The sequence below is a fragment of the Mustela erminea genome, chromosome 6 (genome assembly GCF_009829155.1).
Source record: "Mustela erminea isolate mMusErm1 chromosome 6, mMusErm1.Pri, whole genome shotgun sequence".
Lineage (NCBI taxonomy): Eukaryota > Metazoa > Chordata > Mammalia > Carnivora > Mustelidae > Mustela > Mustela erminea.
In genome coordinates this window covers 58,724,041-58,750,057 of record NC_045619.1, presented here as the reverse complement: position 1 = coordinate 58,750,057, position 26,017 = coordinate 58,724,041, and the positions used below count along the sequence as shown (strand labels likewise).

General features: G+C 39.3%; 1 protein-coding gene across 1 annotated transcript in view; it reads right to left on the bottom strand.

Annotated features, from left to right (window-relative positions):
* DERA (deoxyribose-phosphate aldolase) overlaps window positions 1–26,017 on the bottom strand; it is a 114,808-nt gene that overhangs the window by 46,017 nt on the left and 42,774 nt on the right. The window contains exons 2-6 of the mRNA XM_032347436.1: window positions 22,123–22,220; window positions 20,603–20,750; window positions 19,010–19,105; window positions 16,666–16,800; window positions 470–598 (exon numbers count right to left, since the gene is read on the bottom strand). Coding sequence (XP_032203327.1) covers window positions 470–598; window positions 16,666–16,800; window positions 19,010–19,105; window positions 20,603–20,750; window positions 22,123–22,220 — 606 coding nt within the window. The remainder of the gene's footprint in view (window positions 1–469; window positions 599–16,665; window positions 16,801–19,009; window positions 19,106–20,602; window positions 20,751–22,122; window positions 22,221–26,017) is intronic.

Sequence of the window (26,017 nt, the reverse complement as noted above, 5' to 3'; positions counted from 1 at the left end):
AGTCAACCTGCTTTTGAAAGTATAAAAAACAACGATACGGCGCTACCTTTAAAAAGAAAAATTAACACAAACAAAAGCACAGGCTGCCTGAGCCAGTACAGATGCACATCTCTGAGGAAAATCAAACACTTAAATTCACAGAGAGGAATAAGTCAGAGTTAAAGAAATTCCTGTCTAACATATGTTGATGAATGAATAATCAAAGAAGAAGAAGGCAATTCGCTAACAAGAGAGCCATCTACTGCCTTACAAGGATAGTGCAGCGAGGAAATGCCACCAAAAAACGTGCAAGGAAGCCAAGTTTGTGACCAATGCACACTGCAGTGTATTCACAAAATAGCTGAGTCCTCCCACCCAAATTTCCAAATGGTTAGCCCGTTTTCGCTAATAGCCAAATCTTTTAACTTACTTTATTTCTCCAAAAAAATATCAATTCCATAGCTATCGTCATGTGAATATAAACACTTACCTGCCATCATTGCTATCATACTGGCTTTATAGACATTAGTAAGAGATCCAAGTTCTCCTGTTGCTAAGATGGTTTTCAGATGAGCCTCCCCACAGGCCTTGCGAAACTGACGGATCTCATCATACAGGGCTGGGGGAGGAAATAATTGAAGCAGTTACAAAGCAGGCAAGTGATAACATAACTTGGCAGCCATGTGCAGCTAGTAGAACCCATCTCGGATTTAGGAAACATAAAACATTTGTCACTTTCTAAAAATCACCCCAATTTAATATCGCCTAAAGCGTTCTGCTGCCATTTGCATCCTGTTACAAAAAGTGCTTGGTTAGCTACCGTGGAACTTTCCACGCCCCTGCCCAAGGTCCAGAGCCACGCAGCTTTTTAAATATCATTATAATGACATGCAAATGACAAATAATTTCTACCTCTCCCATATGTTGGTTACTTACAAGAAAAAAGACATTTATCTACCATATATGGGGGTATACCATTTTGTAAACTAAAGAAAAAAAAATCCTCGGGTCCTTATTAGTTCTTCCATTCACACATAGTAAGTTCTCTTGTGAGATTATAAAGCAGGCCCTTCCTGAGAGCTCTGCTAATGACAATAAAGACATAACCACCTTCCCCACGATCTGTCAGGGCATGTCTCTAAATATCTGACGAGAAAGCATTGAGCCCAGCCTGGTATGCTGGATGTACGTGCACAAAGCCAGTTGGAAAGAGACTCACAGGTGCAGTCTTGACTCTATTAACCCCTGAACCCAGTGGCAAATCTGGTTTTTGAGGGCTCCACACAGCACCCTGAAAGCAGCTTGGTTAAAAATACACATAAACAGGGGCACCTGGGTGGCTCAGTGGGTCAAACCTCTGCCTTCGGCTCAGGTCTGGGATGGAGCCCCACATCCGGCTCTCTGCTCAGCAGGGAGCCTGCTTCCCCCTCTCCCTCTGCCTGCCTCTCTGCCTACTTATGATTTCTGTGTCAAATAAATAAATACAATCTTTAAAAAAAAAAAACTTTGGTCATTTAAAAAAAATACACATATACAAAAAAAACCCGAAAAACAACAAACCTACATTCAACAACAACAAAAGAATCAAGGGGGAAAACATTTCATATTCAAACAAAGTTGATAGACTTTTAGTAAACAAAATTCCTATGAGTATGAGATTTTTGAAAAATTACATAACACAGTCTTCTGTCATGATACCAGTGATTTTGGCTTTGACCCTGCATCAGGCCAGCTGCTCTTACTCCTTGAACTTGGGCTATTACCACATTAACAGGACTATGGGGCTTTTTTGCTCCTCCGCATACACGTATATTTTGTAGGATATAAGCATATGAACAAAACCAAGCAGGAAAGAAACATTCATAATAAGGGTCAGGGTTAGGGTAAGCAGTTTTCAATGCAGACATGAGACTTCCTAAATTCACAGGCTTCCTAAAGTACATGTAAAAGACTAAAAATTAGATACAAGTCAGCAAATGCAGTCAAAACCATGAAAACTGTAACAAGGTGAAGAAAACCCGGCTTCCCAATCCTGGAAAACCTGAACGTAACTTGCAGCTCAAAGTGAAAATACAAATAAAAGCGAATATTCTCTTACAGGATGCTTGGTAAATTTTAGTGTTTGTCACTGACATGAGCTAGCACCCACAGCAAGTTTTTCAAGAAAGGACCGAGTAGTTTCACAAATCCCTAATAATCAGTGGTTTGGAACATTAGAGATGATCTGAGATCCTACACTACCTACCTCACCCTGCCCGTCCTCCAAAAATCGTGAGAAGTCATCTCATCCATATATCCAGGACGACAACATGTGTGGGAATGGTATAGACAGCAAAGACTAAGTGGCAATAGCAATTTATATTCTTTTAACTCAGGGAACGAATCTTGGATGGAATGACATTTCTCAAGTTACTGAATCTAAAAACAGAAAGTTGTTTGCTAAGAACCAGTGACAAGGAAATCTCTTGATCTGAAAATTCGAGAATGCTAACTCAGAGTTAACTCGCGACTTAATTAATGATTTTTCTTGCACAGAACAGCGTTGCCATCAAAAGCAGGCTCAAGCGTCAGACAAATGCGGATTTAAAACACAGCTCCAACCCTTCCCGCACAACCTTGGGCAAGTTAGTCTCTCAGCCTCAGTCCCCTCCTTGAAGTGTCATTAATAATACTTACTTTGTAGGGTTATTATGATAATTAAAAGGGAAGATACATACAAAATACTACACATTGTCTGGCTGATTATAAGAGCTCAGAAAGTTAACCATGATACTTAAGCTCAGAATTCTAGTAAAGTGAGTTTCAAGTAAGTGTAATAAAAGCCAAATCTTATTCATGGCCTGACCCAACTTCTTCTTCTTCTTCTTCCTTTTTTTTTTTTTTGGAAATTTCGGGTAGACTTTTATTTATTTTATAATTTTTTATTTTTTTATTAACATATAATGTATTATTAGCCCCAGGGGTATAGGTCTGTGAATCGCCAGGTTTACACACTTCACAGCACTCACCATAGCACATACCTTCCCCAATGTCCGTAACCTCACCACTCTCTCCCTACACAGCCCCCCGACCCAACTTCTTATATGGTACCAAAACCTTCTTCTATGGATTAGCACTTACAACCAGTGTGTCATCATACAAGGCTCGACAATATTTTATTACAACATTTGTTGAGATGAAGCCTGATCTGTATAAAATTCTTAAAACAGTGATCCCGACCACATTTATGAATGGAATTACCAGCCTTTTTCTAAAGAGTATTACCTTTGATATCCAGCCAATTTTTTCCCCTACCATGAAAATAACCGCCCCCCCCACAAAAGAAAGAAAGAAAGAAGAAAAGAAAGAGAGATGTATTTTATGACTCAATCATCAGCCCCCTGGAAGTGATGCTCTATAATCCATGATCCAAACTGGCCACTCAGCATAATTGGATTTAAATGAATACGTAACCCAGTGCCTTCTCATTCTCTAACTGCCAACTCCTTAAATCATTTTTCTGACCTATTTCACCACACAACAGGCTCCAGCTTTTCTGAGCAAGTACTTTAATCTTTTGGGTTCCACACTGGAAAGTTGGTCATTTTTTTTTTTCTGTTACTATTCTGCCTAGAATATGCTAGAGCAATTCAATCAAAGAGCATACCAAACCTGTCCTTCATATATTGTGACCTGGGCTCCATCAAGCAAATGCTTCTACTTGGGCCTCTGGATCTTCCCAAGCAATGCAAAGGTGACAATGCAGGCAGGATGTTCCTTAGTGTTACTACTTAAGCATCACCAACGGCAGCACATCCAAGAGCCCCATGACCCAGGGCCACCCGCCAGCAGTGGCAGCACCAGAAGTGGCCCCCAAACCCTCTTCCCACGGCACATCTGGCTGTATTCTCCGCTTCCCAGTTTTTCATGGTCCTGCTGGTTTGCCAAGCTTGGTTCTCCAGACTTCCTTTTTTTTTTTTTTTTTTTTTCCCAGTGTTCCAAGATTCATTGTTTATGCACCACACCCAGTGCTCCATGCAATACATACCCTTCTTAATACCCAGCACCAGGCTCACCCATCCCCCCAACGCCTCCCCTCTAAAACCCTCAGTCTGATTCCTGGAGTCCTTAGTCTCTCACGGTTTGTCTCACCCTCCGACTTCCCTCCCTTCACTTTTCCTTTTCTTCTCCTAATGTCCTCCATGTTAATCCTTATACTCCACAAGTAAGTGAAACTGTATGATAATTGACTTACTCTGCTTGACTTATTTCACTCAGCATAATCCCCTCCAGTCCTATGCCAAAGTTTGGTAGTCATCCTTTCTGATGGCTGCGTAATATTCCACCGTATATATGTCCAGGCTTCTTACTGACTCAGTGAGCTATATTCTATGTCCTCCAAACAGATGCCTTTTCCATTTAACTTAATCTGAATTGGTCTCATTAGTTTCCAACTCAGAATTTTATATAAAAAATATTTACTGAGGAGTCTGCTACAGTGTGGGCAACAGTATGGGTGCCCCACTACCTGGATTCATACCGCAGTGCCAAAACTCATTTGTTGTTTGATCTGGACAATTAACTCTTAAACTTTGTCTCTGTCACCTTTTCAGTAAAATGGGGATGATAGAGGTATGCACACCTCAAGGAGTTATTTGAAGCATTAAGTAGGACCATATGTATAAAGTGCTAAGGACAGTTTCTGGTACATAGGTTAATGCTCAAGGAATGTCAACTACTAGTTTTCCTGCTGCTGGCCTTGGTGGTCATTACTGCTGAGTGCTTATTAGGTTCCAACAGAGAGGGACTTACAAAAACAAGGGATACTGTGACTTACATTTCTTAAAGAACATAAACACAACCTCTTTGGGGCCTAGAAAGCAGGCTGGGGGAAAATGTTTACTATATCAAAAACATTCTTTTTTTTTTTTTTTTTTTTTTAAGATTTCATTCATTTATTTGACAGAGATCACAAGTAGGCAGAGAGGCAGGCAGAGAGAGGGGGAAGCAGGCTCACCGCCGTGCAGAGAGCCTGATGAGGGGCTCGATCCCAGGACCCTGAGACCACGACCCGAGCCGAAGGCAGAGGCCTAACCCACTGAGCCACCCAGGCGCCCCTCAAAAACATTCTTTTTTTTTTTTTTTAAAGATTTTATTTATTTATTTGTCAGAGAGAGAACGAGAGCGAGCACAGGCAGACAGAGTGGAAGGCAGAGTCAGAGGGAGAAGCAGGCTCCCCGCGGAGCAAGGAGCCCAATGTGGGACTCGATCCCAGGACGCTGGGATCATGACCGGAGCCGAAGGCAGCTGCTTAACCAACTGAGACACCCAGGCATCCCCCTCAAAAACATTCTTAACTTGGAGGCCATGCTCCCAGATTTCTGGGATAAGAGCTTTGCTATTTGCTAGTTAAGTAAATTTATAGGAATCATTCAATTTTCCTAAGCCTGATCACTTAGAAAGCCTCAGTTTACTCACATATTTTTGTGATAATTAGATACAATAATATATATGGCTAGAATAGAACAAGGCTGTTAGTAGGTATTAATCCTTCAATACTAGATTTCCAAACTTTTCCTTATATACTTCCAGAAATGCAAAAGTAACTTTGAAAAACAAAACAGAACAAGCACTGTCTTAATACTCACGCAAGCATTAGAATTTACAACTTTAACATGTAAGGAAAATAGACCACTTCACTCCAGCACAAATCATGAAAGCCACAAATAAGCATTATTAGTGTCCAGGTAGTTTTAAGCACCTTGACATCATAGTAATAGATGACATATGCAAATCCAAGTGACCTGATGGCTGAAACGTAACCTAGACAATCTCAGATCATAATGTCCTCTAACGTACTCAACTGTCACTTTCCTTCCGATACAGATGAGCAAAACAATAGAAAAACAAATGGATGGATTTTCCTCCACATCTGCAGGAAAGGACAGCAGCAGGATGTGGATTTATATAATTGCTACCGGAATACACATGTGAAGGAAATTACAGTGGAATTAACAGGTTCAACAGATCCTCTTTCCAAAAAACTCTTCATAAGGAGCAGCTATTGAAAAGAATGAGAAACCACCTAAGTCTTCAAAGCATCTTCCTTCAAAAATGCTCAGTGTTTTCTATGCCTCAGTTAAATATCCCTGTGGGGTGGCTGGCACTTACCTCCACATTTTATATGCAAAAAGTGAAATGTAAAGAGATGAATGACTTGCCTAAAATTTCCTCACACTTTTCTCTCTCTATCCCACCACAAACATACATGCAGGCAGGCATACACATGTATTTTGTTAAAATACATTCTCAAGAAAATAAACTGAAGAACTTAGTATAACAGTATAATCGAAACCTGGAACCTAAAGGGATGTCAACTCCCATTGAGTTCAAATTACTAACATCACAGACGAGCATCACAACCCTTTCTTTCAGGGAAAACAAAGCAGAGGAAATTGAAATGTTCCAGAATAATTCAGAAATATAAAATAACTTAATTTTGTATGATTCAATAAACTAAAAAAGAAAATCTATGAATTGTTCTATGAGCCTTCTGGATGGGATGAGAAGAGCACATTTGTTGTAGTGAAGTTCACTTGTCTGAATCAGGACTTTCTGCACTTGTTTGACCAATAATTAGCTGTGTGTCACTTGGGAAAGTTACTGAACTTTCTACTCAAGCATCATTTTTCTACTCAAGATTGGATAGGAGACCTTTAGTTTTGGATCTCAAAGACATCTCAAATCCAGGGGATAAATGTAAAAGTAATTACTTAAATGAAAATGAAGGTAATCAATTCACTTTTTCTCTTGGATCCACCTTTAATAAGAAGCAGTTATAAAAATGAAGGTAAACTTTGATTGGTTACAAAACATTACATTGGTACAATTAAGCCCAAACAGCTTCTTGTTATTGGTTTAGAAAGACAATTTGGAGCTCTACTTCGTGGGAGCTCTTAGCCAGAGAGAGGTGGGGGAGCTGAAATACTCCCAGGTGCTCACTGCCATGAAGGGGGAGGTAAACTTGGAAATGGCATGTCACGGGGACCATGGGAAACTCTGGACTCATGTGCTGCCAGATTAGGGTTAGGGGGTGATATCCTCATCAGTTCTGGGAGTTCTGGAGGACTTGTAAGCTCAACCAGCTTGAGTGCACAGTACTAGACCAGGGAGACAGGCTGTCTGGTCAAGAGACTGTTACATACAAGACAACTGATCAAATAAATAAGTATATTGAGGATAATGGGAAAAAGATTTCTTGTGGGGAAAAAAAATTCCACATACAAGTGAAATAAAAAAAAAAAAAAAGATTTCTTGTGACAAGAAAGAGGGGCATATAGAAAGAGAAAGGGCAAGAATAACCAGGTGATATCAGCTTGTAAGGAAGTCATCAGTGTGAATTCATAGTTTCTGATATAGATAGATGACAGAAAGACGGACAAACAGATATAAATGCATGTGTGTTTATATTGTGTTCATCATGTTTATGTAAACATTCATCTGTTTCCTAGATCTATCCACTGAGAAGGTCAAGAAACCACAGCTTTGCAGCAATGAGCACACTGAGTGCCCAGATCTTGGTTTCTAAATACCAGTCTTCAATAAAAGGAAGCAGAGCTTCATGGAAAAATGGCTGATTCCAGAGCTCGGGCAGAAAAAGTTAAAGTTTAAGCCTGAAGTATCTTTGATAAGAATTCAAGGAAGTTCTCAATGAATACTACAAATATGTCAGAAGGGCAGAACAGCCATCTGAAGCAGCTCCCACTAGCCAAATCTGGAATAATCTGAGTACCAAAATAATAATGATAGCAATAGATTATAACCAGCTGAGTAAAAAAGAACTCCAGGAGTTCTTACAGAGAGGAAGAAAGTGGGGGAGGAGAAGGTAATGCTAACTAAAAAGTATAGAAGAAATGACAGAATTAGAAAAATCACTATTTGACAACTACCAGAGTAATAACAGAAGAATTACGAATGAATGCTAAAACTACTGAATAAAAGCTAGATGAGGAACAGGATATTAACATAGTCTTTGAGATACCTTCATTCATATACTGTATTAATTACTTCTTAAAACACAAAATACTAATTTTACAATGAAGAAACTTGCCAGACAGCACTTTAGCTATCTAAAAATTAACATCATCCATAATGGGAAAAGTCAACATCTTCTAACTCCTAAAATAATGCACTGGGGAAAACTGAGAAATATTTCTGTGGTATTTCTCCCGAAAATATATAACTTAAATCTAATAATGAGAAAAACACCAAACAAACCCAAATGGAGCATATTTTACAAAATAATAGGCACCTACTCTTCAAACTAAAGGAAAGATTGAGGACTGTTTCAGATTGAAGAAGACTACAGAGACATGTAACAACTGATCCTAAAACTAATAAAGAACATTACTGAGACAATCTGGAAAATGAACAAAGTCTGTGGATTTAATGGTAGTATGGTAGCAATGTTAATTTCCTGATTTTGATGGTGTACTGTGGCTTGGTACAACTGTTCTTGTTTTTAGAAAATACACACTGAAATGTTTATGAGTAATGGATTGACAGGCCAGCAACTTAATCTCAAATAATTAAAACAATTACATGTTCATAATTTTATATATATGCACATGCACACACACATATATACATACACCCAAAGAGACAATGAAAAGGCAAACAGTAAATGGGGCAGAATTTGTAACTATGGAATCTCAGTGAAGAGTAAACTGTTGTATACATGATTTTTGCAACTTTTCTATAAGTTTAAAATTATTCAAAATGTTAAAAAGACACATTTCACATATGCTGCTGTAATTTATTTAGCATCTAGATATTTTTCTTACAAAAGGGCTTTTGAGATTATCAATCATTCCGTTTTTTATTTTTATATTTTTATTTTTTATTTTTTTAAAAGATTTTATTTATTTATTTGACACAGAGAAAGAGATCACAAGTAGGCAGAGAGGCAGGCAGAAAGAGGCGGGGGAAGCAGGCTCCCTGCTGAGCAGAGAGCCCAATGCGGGGCTCTACCCCAGGACCCTGAGATCATGACCTGAGCCGGAGGCAGAGGTTTAACCCACTGAGCCACCCAGACACCCCTCATTCCGTTTTATAAACAAACAACAAACAAATATATATATATATGATTGTATATGGTATGTACTATTTGGTAACCTGCTTTTTCCCTTCGAAATATCACAGATATCTTTCCATATTAATAAATAGAGGTTTGTAGCACAATTTTTAATGGCTGCACAATCTCCCACTACATGGTTATAAATAATTTATTCAATCATGTGCATCCAATAATACTTAAGGTTTCAGATTTTTTGCTATTACAAACAATACTTCAGTAAACGTCCTACCGTTACAGCTTTTCATATATCATGACCTTATTCCCTAGAGCCTTTATTAATTTTTCTGCTCCCATACTCACATGTTATCCATGTTCCCTGTTAAAAATTCAAACATTACAGAAACTAAAAATTCCCCCATTTAAAAAAAAGAAAGACTAATTCTTGCACATAACAGAAAAATAATAATCTGGAAGGCCATTATAAAAATGACTGACAAACGAAAATGGAATTCAAACACCATGACTGCAAATTAGTCAGAATAATGCAAAATATAACAAAACACATACACCAGAGAAGTGGCTGGCATCGTGATGTCACATTAAAAACCTGATAATAAATGTTTTGACTTCTAATGAGGTTTTCAGGAGTAGCAAAAGTGGGTGTACTAGAAACCCAGGATGCATGACATTGTAGATGCGTAATCAATAGGGTAGCAGCCAGCAGAGGAGCTGTCTCCTGTCTGTCCCCCCAGCATCCCTCCTACTAGTACGACACTGAGCAGGAGAAATGGAGGTCATAGCCTGACCTTCTGCTCATCATTCCCAGCTGAAAAACAAGGAGAAGGCTGTATTTATGGAGTGTGTTCACTGACATGAATCAGAGAACCTAGCCACAGTGGGAAAGACCTGTGTGATGAGTTTGTAGATGCAAGGAGCAGAGGGGGCCACACTGTCCCTGTTCTGGACAGCATCCCAAACGGTTGACAACCCGTGCTACCTTCTGCCTCCCTGTGTCAGCAGACGCTTGCTTCTATAGCGTCTCACTTTTCTCTATTCAAAATGATCTTATTTCTCTCCAGCTTCCACCTCTAAAGAAAGTATATTCTTAATCGTGAGGCTCCTGGCAATCAGTTAGGTTTTTCTGGAAAAGCCCTGCTGTAGACAAAGAAAACTATGTGATTAGTAAAGCTTTCATGAATACAAATTATGATTTTAGTAAAAATTCCACTGTTTAAAGACAATGTTTCCTATCTAAAAGTCATAAAGTAGATTTCCTTTTTATATTTCATGCTATTCAAAGACACTTAAAAAATAACTGTTAATGAATATATCTAAGCAATTATTTTTTGAGTACCAGAAAGATGTTCAACACTGCACAAGAATGGCCTGAAAAGATAATTATATGTACAGTAAAACACTTAATATAAATTGTACAGCAACCTTTGAAACTTAAAAAGTCACAAAATGTTCAAGAACAGTTTTCATCCACCAAGGTAACTAATTAATCTTGTAAGACTAAAACAGAGAAGAGCTAAAACACCAGGTAGTAAAATAACCTACAAGAGATAAAACACACACATTTTGGTCAATAGTATTTGAAGTTTTAAAGAATCATAGCCTAAAAACAAAAACTATAAAAGCCTACAGCTGCCATAAGTATCTCCAGAATTTTTCTGTTATAAACAACCCCCCAAAAAGAGAAAGCACAGATTATAGATTATGTGATTCCTCCCCAAACAGTGTCTATAGATTTAGAGACTGCTTTTCTCGTATTATGAATAACAGCTCTACAAAACAAAGAAAAATTCTAATTTCTTTTAAGAGATGTTCCTTCTACCATCCTTCCTATGCAAAAATAAGCAAACAAGAGAATCTTGCCCAGATGCAAGATTTTCAGGATCCACTTCCTAAGACACAATAACAGACACAATTGCATTGGCCCAAATATTTCATTCTCTCACCCTGAAACTCTTAATAGTGTGAGGCACGTACGCCACAAACGAAGTTTAGGAGAGCAAGTCGGGGCTGAGGAACTGAAGAGGGTAAACTAGGGCTCTGGATACAGGACACAAACAATATTCCCAAGTATGACACCGAACACACTATGCTGGAAAATGTTCCGGTATGGAATGGGTTTCCAAAGACTAGTAAAGTCAGCTCTAGGTCCTGAGCTCAAAGAACTGGGAGAATCTTGAACGAGGCAGAATCTGATACCATTTCCATGTCGCTGGTAATATATTAAGGTAAATGTATGCAGCAGAGAGAGGTCATAAAAAAGTAAGAAATGAATACCTCTGTATTTACAGAGCATGGGATGTATTTAATTTTCAAAACCTGTTCAATAAGATTTATGAGATGATGAACCCCTTCTGGTGAATGCTTTCTTCAAAGAGCTGTTTAAGAAATGCAACTTAGATGTCGACTTTAATATCATCATGAAAAAATACTGTATTACAGGTCCTTATCAAGGGAATAATACTCCCACACAATGAAAACACCAAATATAAAATCACAGGCCATTATAGCTCTAAAGGACTATAGAAATCATTAAGTTTTATCCCCTCACTGGTAGCTTATTTAAATGGAGGCAGAGAGAAGTGAAGTGTTTGCCCAAGGACTAGGTATAAATTATCAAAATTACAAAGACTAAAATCCAAGCCTTTTAGAGTTCTACTTCATTTACTCAATACATGTACTATTATGGTTACTTCCCTTGACAACAGACTATCACAGCAGAAGGAGGAGAGGGAAAGAGAAGAAACCGCAGCTGGCATGGAGGGATTCATCTGGGCCAAGCAAGACGATGATCGATTTACATACATCATCTAACTGAATCCCCATTATAACCCTGGGAAGTGGATGCATTATTCTTATTTTGAGGAGAAGGAACAGAAGACACAGAGAAGTAACTTGCCTAAGAGAAAACAGCTACTAATGGTAGACCTGGATTCCAACCAAGGTCCGTCTGATGCAAAGATGTGCTATCAGCCCTCTAGTCTCCCAGAGTTCTGCTCCCTTCTAGTAATGGGGTACATTTCTGTGGCCGAATAGAAAAGGCGGAGGGAAGTACAGGCAGGCAAAGACAGTGTTCCATAATGAGCAAATCAGGATCTGGTGGTAAAAAGCTTAACAGCAAAAGGCCCGGCAAAAAAACACTAACAAAAATTTAAAAAAAAAGGCATGTGAAGTCAAAGGGTAGAGCGACCTGAACTGTTAGCCGGGGGCGGGTCATCTCGGAGATTTCCACAGCCTGGGGAGCGTTACTGTGCTCCAGGATAATGCCGTCGCTGATACCACAATTCTGAAATTAAACTGTGTTTAAGAGAAAGTGTTCAAGTCAAATGTTTTTTTAAATTTTTTTTTAAATTTTTATTTATTTGACAGAGAGAGAGATCACAAGCAGGCAGAGAGGCAGGCAAAGAGAGAGAGAGGAGGAAGCAGACTCCCTGAGAGCCCTATGTGGGGCTCAATCCCAGGACCCTGAGATCATGACCTCAGCCGAAAGCAAAGGCTTTAACCCACTGAGCCACCCAGGTGCCCCAGTCAAATATTTTTTTTAATAGATTTCCTTCTAAAATGGCTAGATTCTCTGATTTGATCAAGAGTCACTGGTCGATGTATGTAAAAATGATGCATGAGGGGCACATGGGTGGCTCAGTCGGTTAAGCAACTGCTTTACAGCTCAGGTCATAAGCTTGGGGTCCTGGGACCCAGCCCTGCATTGGCTCGGGTTCCAGGCTCAGTGGGGATCCTGCTTCTCCCTCTCCCTCTCCTCCTCCCCACTGCTTGTGCTCGCTCTCTCAAATTAATAAATAAAATCTTTTAAAAAAAATTATAAAATGATGCATGAAAAAGCAACATGGTTTAGCAGGGAAACAGAGCACGCATTCCGGAGTCTGGTGGATGTTGGTTCCCGTGCTCAGGAGATTTTGTAGTCGTTAGCACATGGTGTGGCTGAAATTGGTGAAGACAGAACATTTCCAAGGGAGAGTATGCAGAGTCTGAGGAGAAGTTTGAGAGTTTGCTGGGACAGGACCTAAGGACAACCAACACCTCCGGGATGTTGAAGGAGGCAGAGTAGCTTGCAAACAAGACACAGCGACACAGGAGTAATGAGAAACATGGAGGAAAACCTGAAAATTTAGGGTCACCAACGCCACGACAGGAGAATATCTCTAGAAGGAAGACAGTGCACTGTGCCAAATGCTGAATGGTAAAGCTAAACAAACAAACGAAGAATATTCCCCGGGCACAGAAAAATAGAGGTCATTAGCATCCTGGTTTGTGCAGATTCAGGAAAAACAAGTAAATATGACTCTTTTAAGAACTTTAGCCATGAAGGAAAGAACACAAAGGGAGACTTAGCTGGGGATGAGGGGGAATGTTGGCATGTGAGTCTGTGTGTGTGTGTGTGTGTGTGTGTGTGTGTGTTTAATGGATAAGAAGAGCTTAGATATGTTTAGATGCTGATGGGAATGAGCTAGTAGAGACAGAAACTAAAGACACAGCAGGAAAAAAATGGCCGACAAATGGAGTAAGGTCTCCGGAAATGTGGGAGGAGATGGGAGCTGCCGCAAAGGGACCAAACTTAGGAGGAAGGAGAAAAGAAGAAACAAAGGAAAACAGAGCCTGCTGTAAGGACCCTGAGGGAGTTCCTGTCTAGTGGTATCTGTTTTCTCTGAGAAGTAGCAGCTCCGTCTTCCACTAAGAGGAAAGGAGCCTCAAGGTGGGTGGGCAGAAGACTTAGAAGCTCAAGGAGTAGAGATTTCAAATTGTCACCAGGGAGAATTCAAGAAGAGGAGTACAAGCCCCTCTTCCAGTCTTCTCTTTGAGTTCACCCCTGAAACTGTGGACCCTGCGACCACAAGACATGGGTAGGATACACTCTGAATGGTCAGCTTTAAAACTGGGATCCTTCCTTTCATGCTCCAGCCACTGTCCTACATTCCTCAGTGCACAGATGAGAGGGACCTGCATTTGAACATGTATTAGCCTGAGACATTTCTGTCTGCACATTCCAAGAAATCAATTTTAGGCTCATATTTTAGTAAACAGCGAATATGAAAGCGTGACACTGAAAAATATAATACGTAATCAAATTGAGGCAAATTAAGAAAAATACTACAGTGGGGAAAAAAAGGCTTCAGTCATTGCAGGTTTCTATTTAGAATTAAATTTCTAGTATTAAATGTTCCTTTTCAATTTGTTTTGGGTCAAGAGGTTATTAACACCATACAAAAGTTAATAGAAAAGTATGGTTGAGGACAAAGATGTGTTATTATATTTTGCATGAATGCCTGTTATTAGGAAATTATCAGTTCCTAAAAACAACCATTCCTAGTTCATTAAGGGACAATTACATCAAAACCCATCTCCTATTATATTTTATTTCCCAATTAGTATTCTAGAGACAAGAGCACAAGTTATAATAGAAACTATACTTCTATGTCTACAATTGTTTAATAAAAGACATACAGGGGATATAGCTTTTTTTTTTTATCTAACTAAATCACATAGTCTATTTCCAAATTTGTTTGCAATATTATGCATATTCATTTTTTCCCTGAAATCTATGACTAGAAGAAACAAGAATCAATATATAGGGATAAAGGGTACCCACTTAAAATATGCCTTTTAAGAATGATTGCAATCAGCCAAAGCTCACATGAACCATAAAAAAGGGAACAAAAATCAAAAGCACAAAAAGATATCTGTAGACTATCAAGAATTTAAACTGGGTAAGGATTAAAAATGCTACTGAGTACAGTTGGCAGTGGGGCAACACGAACGGCTTCAACATTTCCTTCTAGATCATTCAGAACTGTGGTAACGGTGATCGTGATGCTCTCGGAGCTACTGAAATCTCTGGTGTGACCTGCCCCACAGCTGACAGCTGTGCCTTCCGACTTCTTAGCTCTTCTCATTTAAATATTTCTGTTATTGTGGTTTCACACGGCCCTTTGCTATTAAGTTTTTTACTGTCAGACCCCACTTGGCTCTTTATGGCACACTGTCCTTCCAGGCTAGAACTCCCCTCAGTCCTTTCCGTCTGGGCACAGATATGTACACCATCTAACTTACTAAGAATGTACAGGAATGTAGTCAATATTTTAAGCTAAAAAACTACATTTTCTGGCCTTACTTGCAGCCACGGTGGCCACATAACTCAGTCTGAGCCAAAGAGGTGGAAGCAAAAATACTGTGGTAGGTTTTTAGGAGAGGAGAGCCCTTCTTTCCTGTTATTTGGGAGACGGCTGGAAAGGCTGGAGCATCAGAAGCGACCTCAGTCAATGGAGTGCCCTTAAGTACAGGGATAGAAGCCACACACTTTGGGAGAGGAAGATCCAAGTAGTGTAAGTGACCAAGGACTTTGTGGGGCTGCCAAAGTACCCCTGAAATATCTCCCTCCAGACTTTGTAGAAGAACATAAATCCTTGAGGTTTAAACTACTGACTAAACAAACAAACAAATAAATAAATAAACTATTGACTAAATCATTGATATTCTGTAACCAAAAGCAATTCTTAATGGATAAACAATGGAATTAGGATTCACATTTGACAATCTAGATGGATTGATGAATGAGAGTCACAGAAAGATACCCACGAAATATTGGCAAGTGCAATAAATAGATTAAGAAAAAAATACATTAAGCATAATATTACTTTTTATTTAAACTTTTAAAAAAAGGGCATCAGTTGCATGTGTGAATATGAAGAGAAAAAAGTCTGAAAAGTTGTGCATTATACTGTTATTGAGGTTATTTCTAGCAGATTAGTTTATGCGAGGCATCTACTTCCTTTCTTACAGATTAGAATTTTTGTTTTTAACAGCAAGCAGGTACAACATCTGTAATTAGAATAAAATATACCATGTATTTGATATTCACATATCTAAAGAGATAACATATTATTCTGGCTTTATCTTATGATTTGATTAAAAAAATTTTTAGTTGAACTACTTTTATACTGATTTTGTAAAGTAGAAAATTGTACTTATTTTAGATATCAACAATCTCTAATATACAAAGTATATTTAAGGCACCAGTCAAATCTATTTTTTAATATCTAATTAAAAAAACAATAGCTAGTTATTGAAATGGGTAATGTTTTATCATAATCGGTGTGATAGTAAATCATGAATCTCAAAGGTAAATATAAAATAGTATCCATAGGAATTATGTGTAAGAACAGCAGGAGTAAAAATAGACTTAGCAGACTTATTACTAATCCCACATTCTCAAAATCCACAAAGATTAACATTAAAAAGGGGAAGTTTCCTCCACCTATTAAAATAAACTTTGCATAAATGACTTGCCTAGAGTGATTTATGCATGAGTCATAAAATAGTAGAGAATAGAAAAATTAATAATCTAGTGCATAGAAATAGCCACTCATCTAAGCACTCGAAGGGATCTAAAAAGTTCATACGTGTGGGCAACTGCCAAGGATCGATGAGGGGAACAAGCCATGATCGATACCAGCCACGTTTTCTCTGAAATTTACCCTCTGATCTAGTGATGTGTAACCTAGAACAGTGACTTCCAAAACATGCTGCCTCTTTTCCAGTCCTCACTGTTGATTCCCCTGGTTAGCACTATGTCCCCCTTTTAGGTAAGGACTTGCAAATACCTTCCCACTGGCCTGTCAGCACCAACGTCCTGTTAATCACCACATCGATTTCCGTAGCTCCATCCTCCACAGCCAATCTGATCTCTTCTAATCGTGTTTTTAAACGAGTCTGTCCAGCTGGAAAGCCAGTGGCCACTAGTAGAGAGAAAAGAAAGGAGGGAAGGAAAGAAGAAAAGGAGGGAGAGAGGGAAGGAGGAAGACCATTTCAGTCGTTGAGTAGCTCAATAAGGAACCTCATACACACACAAAAAAAAAGAAAACAAAAACAAAACAGTATTTTGACCAAAGCATTAATGACACTAAAGAGCTTCACGCCTGTCTTACAAAGTGAAGTGTGAAGAAACGGAATGTCACCTCATATGGTATTGGTGTTAGGACAAATATTAGTATTTTATAGTTTGAAAACCTGAAATTAAGTTTCTGCAGAGATGCTCCTAAGAGGGCTTTAAGTAAACAGAAACTAAGAAAATATGTATCATCATAGTGACAGTCATAAAACACAGTAGCTAGAGCCCCGTCTTGATGGACTGGTTAATTACGAATTCTGCTCTTAATCAAATTGGTTACCACTGTAGTCTTGATTTACTCACTCACATTTATGGCTGTAGCAACCAAATTGCAAAATCGGTTCTTCCCATTGCCTATCTTAAAGAGCCAAGCAGATGAGAATAAAGGGAGGAGACTGCAGGTGGGAAAAGGACCTAATATTGTCCAGGGGCAGGGGCAAGTTGGGAAGAGCAAGGCCACGTGTAAATTTAAAAAAAAAGAAAATACAGCTATACTTCTGAAAAATCATTAACATTTTTCCCACGTGCATCATTAATTCCATTTCCATTACTAAAGATAACCTTTCGTATTTCCTTGATGTTATTAAATTCCTTGGGTCTGCTATCTTAGAGGAAAGATGTTTCTCTGTTGTGCAAAAGAAAAGCTGAACTGAATGAGGCTGATGAAAAATTTAAGGTAGCTGCCGAACACTTTCAGAATCTTCACAAATAGCTTGTATATCAAAACTATGTGTTTCTTTGATGTCTCCCTAATAAAATAATCATCTTTTTAGACTCCTCTTCTAAAGCACCAAGATATTTCTCTTAACATCTTCTAAAAGTACAATCTAGTTTTATATCTATCCCTCCACATACACACACACACACACACACACACTCACTCATACTCACACACACTCTACACCCTCACTTATACAGAAGCTTTAAATACTCTTCTTTCTTTCATGCCCAGTCCAGTCCTCCTGAGTCTCTCTCAAGTGAATGACTCCTGAACATACCCTCTTGTCTTTACTAAACTCCCAGGTTTTAGGGTGCACTCCTCCCCTCTCACATAAGTCTCCCTAATTCCCCGTCACCCCACCCTACTGGACCCACAACCACCCCCCAACTCACAATATCATGCAGCTGATCATGACATGTCTCTGCTGAAAACCTTGCAGTATGTTCCCCAACACCAGCATAGGCCCTGAATGCCCTCACTGGGCCATTTTCCCCTATGTGATCTGGCCCAGATCTACCATCTCTAGCTTCAACTCCCAGGGCACCCCCCGCCCCAACTTAATCCCAATTTAGATCTGACAATGACAAACCACTTGTGTTTCGGTTCCCTGAACATGCTTCTGTGCCTTCCCACAGGCTAGTTCCTCTGTTTAAAAGGTTATTCCCTGTTTCAGCAACACCGCCAACTCCCTTCCCCCTCTAAGACCCCCCCAACACAGTATCATCTCCCCTGTGAATACCGTTACTCTCTGAGCATCACCAACTTCCGCAAAATAAATCACTCTCCACTCCGAGTTACAACTGTACCTTCTGTGTGTCTTTATTATCATCTTCTACATATATACTACTACATATCCTGCATTATGACGTTTTAAACTTACTTATTCCTCCTAAACAACCAAGTTTCCGTAAGGGCAAGGACACGGTTCTGTATTCTGGGGAATGAATGTGGTCTGCTACTTAGGAGGCAAGTAGATATGGAGAGAATGAGTAAATACAAATCATTAAATATATAAAGCTAACTAAAATCCTAGTATAAAACTGTATACAAAACCCTCAGGTGTCTGAGTTGAAAACTGGAAACAGGCTGCAAAAGCCACAATAATCTTTTTTTTTTTTTAATTTTTTATTTTTTATAAACATATATTTTTATCCCCAGGGGTACAGGTCTGTGAATCACCAGGTTTACACACTTCACAGCACTCACCAAAGCACATACCCTCCCCAATGTCCATAATCCCACCCCCTTCTCCCAACCTCCCTCCCGCCAGCAACCCACAGTTTGTTCTGTGAGATTAAGAGTCACTTATGGTTTGTCTCCCTCCCAATAATCTTACCTGAAGCCACTGGGATGGTACAGCCTGCGGCCTTCAGCGCTTTAACAGCATCACACACCCTCGCGGGATAAACACAAACGGCCGCAGTCGTGAGCCCTGGGAAAAAAGATCATAACAGCCTGTTTCATGGGAAGTTCAACTTGCACAAGAGGCTCTTCATGATTTACACCACACCCTGGCAGAACTCAAAATGAGAGGAGAAATAACTCCCCTAAGACACTGCACCGAATGAAAAAGTTTTGACTCCCCACATTCCTTTCCAGTCCTTGACAACAGGGATCATTTGCTCCTTGTTCAAGTCACGCAATAAAATAATTGTGATGCACCGGTCTTTGAGGTCAACATAATGCCACTTTTTAAAGACTCCTAAGCGGTCAACATAATGGGCTTGACTCAATGAGAATATTTTATTTCATGTAGGTCACATAATCCAGATTTGTACAGCTAACAGACAGGGGATGAAGAAAGTGGATGAGAACCTGACAGGGTAGTATAGCAAAATGATATTTAACTAATCCTCTTCCCTCTCTTGCAAGAAATAATACAAATCTGGATCTGGAGCCCTCATTCAGAGGAATAAGCTCTTAAATTTAAAGAAATCAAATAAAAATCGAACAGCCACTATAAAACAAAGCAAGAACACAGACTCCTACACAGTTGCCCCATTCTTCCCCAGCCTCTCCTCCAAAGTTGTTACTTCAATTTTGTATAGCAATGCCTATACGTAGGTGGTGTTTTTATTGTCAACCCCAAAGACACATATTTTCCAAAAGCTGTGGAGTTGTTTAGGTCTATAAATTATCTTCAAATTATTTGGGATAAAATACCTGCTTTGGGCTGATGCCACATTTCCAGTTGCAAATTCATTACCAATAAGCACTTTGGAATCACGAAGCATCCCTCCACCAAAAGACATGGCTCCTAAAATCAGCCCAGTGAGTACTATGGCACATGGTCTTGGAAATACCCTTTAGCCTTCCAGACCTTGGTTTCCTCATTTAGAAAAAGGGGATAAACTCTCAAAGGTTGATCCATTCAACCTCCATTCCTAAGATGTTAAGATTCTAAACTTATGGCAACTTTAGAAAGTCCTTTCTTTCATGTATACTAAGAGAGTGAATATAACTTTTTTTTTCAAAAGATCTAACCTAATATACGAGCATGCAATATTCCCCATTTGCATTTTATTCTCAAAAGTATTTCATTTACTCACAGAAAATACTTTATGTATGAGATGTGATTATTAAGTAATGAGACTGGCTTTTGCACATGTGGCTAGGGAATGAGAATCAGTATTTTAGAGTCACTAGACAGAAAATTTCCCACACTGAAGAACTGGAAAGAAAAATAAAGAAACTCTCTACCAGCAACTTTAATCCAGGATGGAAAGAACTGACCTAAAAATGAGACTCAGATTCTCTCCCTGCTGTTTTTCAGAGAAGAATCTCAATTATTTGCCTATGTATACAATTCTCCTGTGGATTTTATTGCTGTTATCATTTTAGCAGCTGAATCTTGTCTTAAATCCTCTTAGATTTAGTAATTAGTACTGTAAAGAGGTAAACAGAGACAGATTATACACAACAATGTTACCTTTATCATGCATGTTTAAAGTTTTTAAGAGATCTTCCCGGATTGGATACTTGGCTTTATAACAGAGCCTTTGAACGTTGGAAGATGTGTCATCGCCTGCAAGTGTAGTAAGATCTATAAAGGTAACAGCTTTCAGGAGCCAAGCAGCCTGGTTTAAGAAAAGTAAAAACAAGATTAAAAAAAAAATCATCTCCAACCCAGTTACTTAGTAGGAAATCATTAGACAAACATGGGTGCTAAAATCTGACATCTATACTATTCTAAGGCATTTCCTTCTCATATGTGATATAAACATTACTCAAGAGTGACCAACAAGAGGAACACTGCATAGAATAAAATAAAAGAGGATTACAGAGGCCTTAAAAATTATTTTTCCCACGTGCCTGGGTGGCTCAGTCAATTAAGCATCCCACTCTTGATTTCAGCTCAGGTTATGATCTCAGGGTTGTGAGACTGAGCCCTGAACTGGGCTCTGGCTCAGGAGGGATTCTGCTCGAGATTCTCTCTTGCCCTCTGCCCCTCCCCCATGCACATGCATTCTCTCTCTCTCTCTCTCTCTCTCTCAAATAAATAAAATCTTTAAAAAATTATTTTGCCTTCCATTGGTATCCCAAAGTGAAATCCTAATAGATTAAGCCTCCCCACACCAGACCTCTCCATCTCCTCCACTAGGAGCCCCTGAAAGCTACCATATGACAGAACTTGGGAAGAAGAGGGTTTCTGTCTAATATTTTACCTCCAGCCTTGGGATCTGGGATAAAACATTTGAAAAAGAGTCTCTAATTTCTTTGGTGGTGTTGTTTTTTCACTCTAATTCAATTCCATTTCTAAAATAATACTCACACTTCCTAACTCATCCTAATGAATTTCCTTTTATCTTTCCATTGGAATATTCCCAAGGATGAGCAAAATGTAAAATGTCTTCCTAAAGGATTCAATCACACTATTTTGCTTCACTTGTGACATGAACTCTGAATTCCTTAGTCCTATGACGTACATCTCATCGTTGGTCAGTATACACTGAAGGGTATGCTGACCACTAGTCCCTATGAAACATCACTTTTTGAGTTTTGGAAAATGCTTTATGAAAATTAATAGTAAGGTAAACACAATGGTCAAAGAAGGTCAACGCTTATGCCTAAGGGCCTCAACAGCAGACACATCAGGTTTCAATGTTACGGCTTAAAAATTAAAATAGAAGACAACCAAAGAAGGTATGTCTAAGGAGCTGAATAAATGTGTTGAGGAAATGTGCCATTTAATTCACTCATGAATAAAGATGCCTCAAATTCATTTGCGGCTTTGCCACTCAAGAGTGATAAGATTTTTAACCTGTTTGGATAAATGTGTTATCTTTCTCCAACCCATCATCATCATATATGAATTATTAAAATAAGTCATGGACAGCTGCAATCTTTTAAGTTTAGATGCATCTTGAGTGAAATTCAATATTGTGGCCTTGAGGGAAGAGACCAGGCATTGTACACTACAGGGGCAGAATGCTCAAGAAGCAACCTTACCTGCCACTCCTTCTTCACAGTTCTGCGAGCCTGGATTTGTTCTGCACGCCTCAGAACTGCGGGTTGATTCACCTGTACTTTGGAGATCCAGCTAAGGTCTAAAGGGGAAAGAAAAACACTTCTTAATAAATATATTCACCTATACATGGTCCTTGAAAAGTTACATCATTTTGCATCAAAGCTCTTTTTAAAGCTTATACTTCTTTTTTACACAATTACAAATAAAGAACCTTGTTGTAAGAAACCCAGTCACAGAAAGGCACTCTACATGTAAAACCGAGTAGTACACTGGGAACCAGAAGCATACATAGCTATGTCTAACGGGAGGAAAATGTTGTTACCTGTGCTGCGTGCCTCACTTCTGACAGCAAAGACTTATTTGTAAGTGTCCAGTCCAGGAGAACAAATGATTAATAAATACTTAAGTGAATTAATGTTGGGGCTTAAAGGAATCCTTGATCACTATCCCCCTTACTGACAAGATTTATATCTTCTAGAAGCAAGTATGATGTAGCCCATTCTTTCCTCAAAAGGGACATTTTCAAAATGTATTAGAAGTTACAACATTTCAACCTGAGTTGTAATATATTTTGGGGAATCAGTTCACTACAAATTGTGACTGTAAACAATGTACTGTAAATGTTTTGTAGTTTTCCCCCAATAAAATTTTTGGGAAAAAGAAAAAAAAAAGTTACAACATTGACAGAAGACAGAAAAAAGGGAAAGGAAAAAAAAAAAACAAGGTGTTCAAAATTCTGGGAGATATCTCTATTGCTTCTGTTTTGAAATGCTCTTCCCTACCCTGATCCTACCCTCCATCTCTCCGAGTTAACTGTAGTTTCTATTTTAAACCCAGCCCTTAGCTTTTGCGAAAAACACTGCCAGCTCGCCAGATAGAGCTAACCTCTGGATACAGCTGTACTACACAACTTGGATTTAGTTCATCAAGGAGTCATGGTAGAATGGTCTCCTGTCCTCACTATATTGTGAGTCATGATCTTACTGTGAGTGACTAACACCAAACACAGGGTATATCTCCATCGTAATTCAGTTTTATCCCCCAATGCTCTACCACATAGGTGACTTCACAGTAAACTGAGCACCTAGCCATTTACCTCCTATAACTAACTTCATTTTTATATCCCTCTAGCACCTTTTCCTTTTAGAAGAGCCTTAAAGAACTATTGTGGAAGAGGAATAGGCCCTAGTTATCCACGACGTTGCTTTCCACGGTTTCGGTTACCTGGGGTCAGGTGCGGTCCAACAAGGGATGCTCCTCCTTCTGAGGTATCAGAAGGTCAATAGCAGCCTTATGCTGCATACAATGCCTACGTCATTCACCTCATTTCCTCCCCTCAGACAGGCATTTTATCATCACGCCTCATCACAAGAAGGGTTACGGAAATACAATCAAGTATTCAGAGAGAGATCACATTCATGTAACTTTTATTATACCATATTGTTATAACTGTTCTAGTTTATTATTAGTTACTGTTGTTAATCTCTTATGTGCCCCATTTATGAATTAAAATTTATCATCAGTGTGCATGAATAGGAAAAAACATAGTTTGGATATAGGGTCCAACACTGTCCAAAGTCTCGGACATCCCCTGGGGGTGGTCTTGGAACACATTCCCCACAGATAACAGGGGACCACCGTATACATTTCTCTCTAATATGGGCGGGAAACTGCTGACTGCCTACTGCACTATGGAACAACACAAATAACAACAACAACAACAATAATAATAATACAGTATTTGCATCCACCACAAAAATAAGACCATGTTTCTACAAAGACATTCTCTCTCATTTCCAAATGATTCTTCTTATCAATATTAATACTGTAGAAATTCCAAGTCAGAGTCTGAGTGATTAATAATGATACACTTATTTAAGTATCATTGAATAAGGAGCAGAGTCTGGGAGCTTTTTTTTTTCTAATTAAATTATTTTGTTAGCCGAAATCATTTAACAAAACAGATTATTTTTAAAGATTTTATTTTTATTTATTTGACAGAGATCACAATTAGGCAGAGAGGCAGGCAGAGAGAGAGAGAGGAGGAAGCAGGCTCCCCGCTGAACAGAAAGCCTGATACAGGGCTCGATCCCAGGACCCTGGGATCATGACCTGAGCCAAAGGCAAAGGCTTTAACCCACTGAGTCACCCAGGCACGCCAACAAAACAGATTTTTAACATTTTAATCCATCTGCTCCTCCAAGACACTGTATGGTTTCCTGCTCATCTGCTGAGCGAACATCACAGTCCAAGGTCAAGCAAACGATATCTGCCTCTTCTTCCCCATCCAAAGATGGGTTCTAGGTAAAGCCCAAAGAAATAAGACCAGACTCAGCCTAATTTATAAGACCTATAAGAACCCCTCTCTCAAAGAAAGGGAAGATTTTATTGTTTCTCTTTTATAAAAAAAAACTACTAATATGAGTGATTAGGTTTATTGTAAAGATTATTTCAGACAGACAGTAAAAATCAGTGAGGCAGAGTCGTGTGAAATATAAGACTCACCACCAAGCAACTGTTGACAGTGGCCAAGAGAGGGAAGCCTATGCTGTGGGGGGCCAGGGCTCTGAGGGGCCGTCCTTGATCCATCACATGACCCCTTCTGGAAGCCCCTCTCCACCTCCTCTCTACTCCCCACCCACACGACCACCACGGGAAGCGCGGCTACTGGAGAGACATCTCTGGCAATCGCAAGACCTCACCACCTGGCTCCCTTTGACCTGATAGGACCCCTCTTCTCCCTCTCTATCCCTCCAAGCTGGTGCTGCAGGCTTTCTAATCTACCAGGAGTTCATGGGCAATTATGTCACATTCTGTCTCTGGATCTATGCATGCTGGTTGTTCCTTTAGCCCTTCGTTATCCTGCCAATAGAGTGAACTCCCACCACCCTTTAAGACTTAATTCAAATGCCACCTTCTCTGTAAACTTTTTCTGAATCATACAGGTTGAGCTATTCCTTTGCTTTGTTGTACTTATTTCAACTTTATAGTAGACTTTAGTGTAGTCCCCTTATTCCGAATGCACTGATTGGTCAAAATGTTTAGAGTCCCAACAGATTTTTAAAACTCTAAGCAAAGTGCCCGACTTGTGGGTGCCATTCAATAAATAAAATAAATGGGTCCTCAAGACCAGAAATTATCAAATTCTGGGTAATATCTTCCCAACTGCTTTTTCTAAAAAAAAAAATTTTGTTGTTTACTTCCGTTACCCTAGTATTACTGGGGTATAATGGACAAACTGTATATGTTCAAGATATACGTCTTGAGGGGAGGTCTGAGTGGCTCAGCTGGTTAAGCATCTGCCTGCCCTGACCTACTCAGGTCAGGATCCCAGGGCCTGGGACTAAGCCCTGCATAAGGCTCCCTGCTCAGCGGGAAGCCTGCTTCTCCCTCTCCCTCTGCTGTTCCCCCTGCTTGTGCTCTCTCTCTCAAAAAAAAAGGTATACATCTGTATGGATGACATAATCACCACAATCAAGCTAATTAACATATCTACCACTTTACCCATTATCCACTTTTTTTTCTCCTTTTTTGAGTGGGTGGAGAACATTTAAAGTCTACTCTCTCAGCAGATTTCAACCATACAATATTGTTAACAACAGTCACACTGGGGAGGCCTGGATGGCTCAGTCGGTTGAGTGTCCAACTCTTGATTTCAGCTCAGGTCATGATCTCAAGGTCATGAGTTAGGCTCCATGCTCAGCTCGGAGTCTGCTTGTCCCTCTCCCTCTGCTCCTCCCCAGGCTCACTTTCACTCACTCTCTAATAAGATCTTTAAAAAAACATAAAACAATATTCAAGGTGCTGTATATTAGATCTCTGGAACTTATTCACCTTGAATTATGGAACTTCACACCCCAATGCTTCTGATTAAAG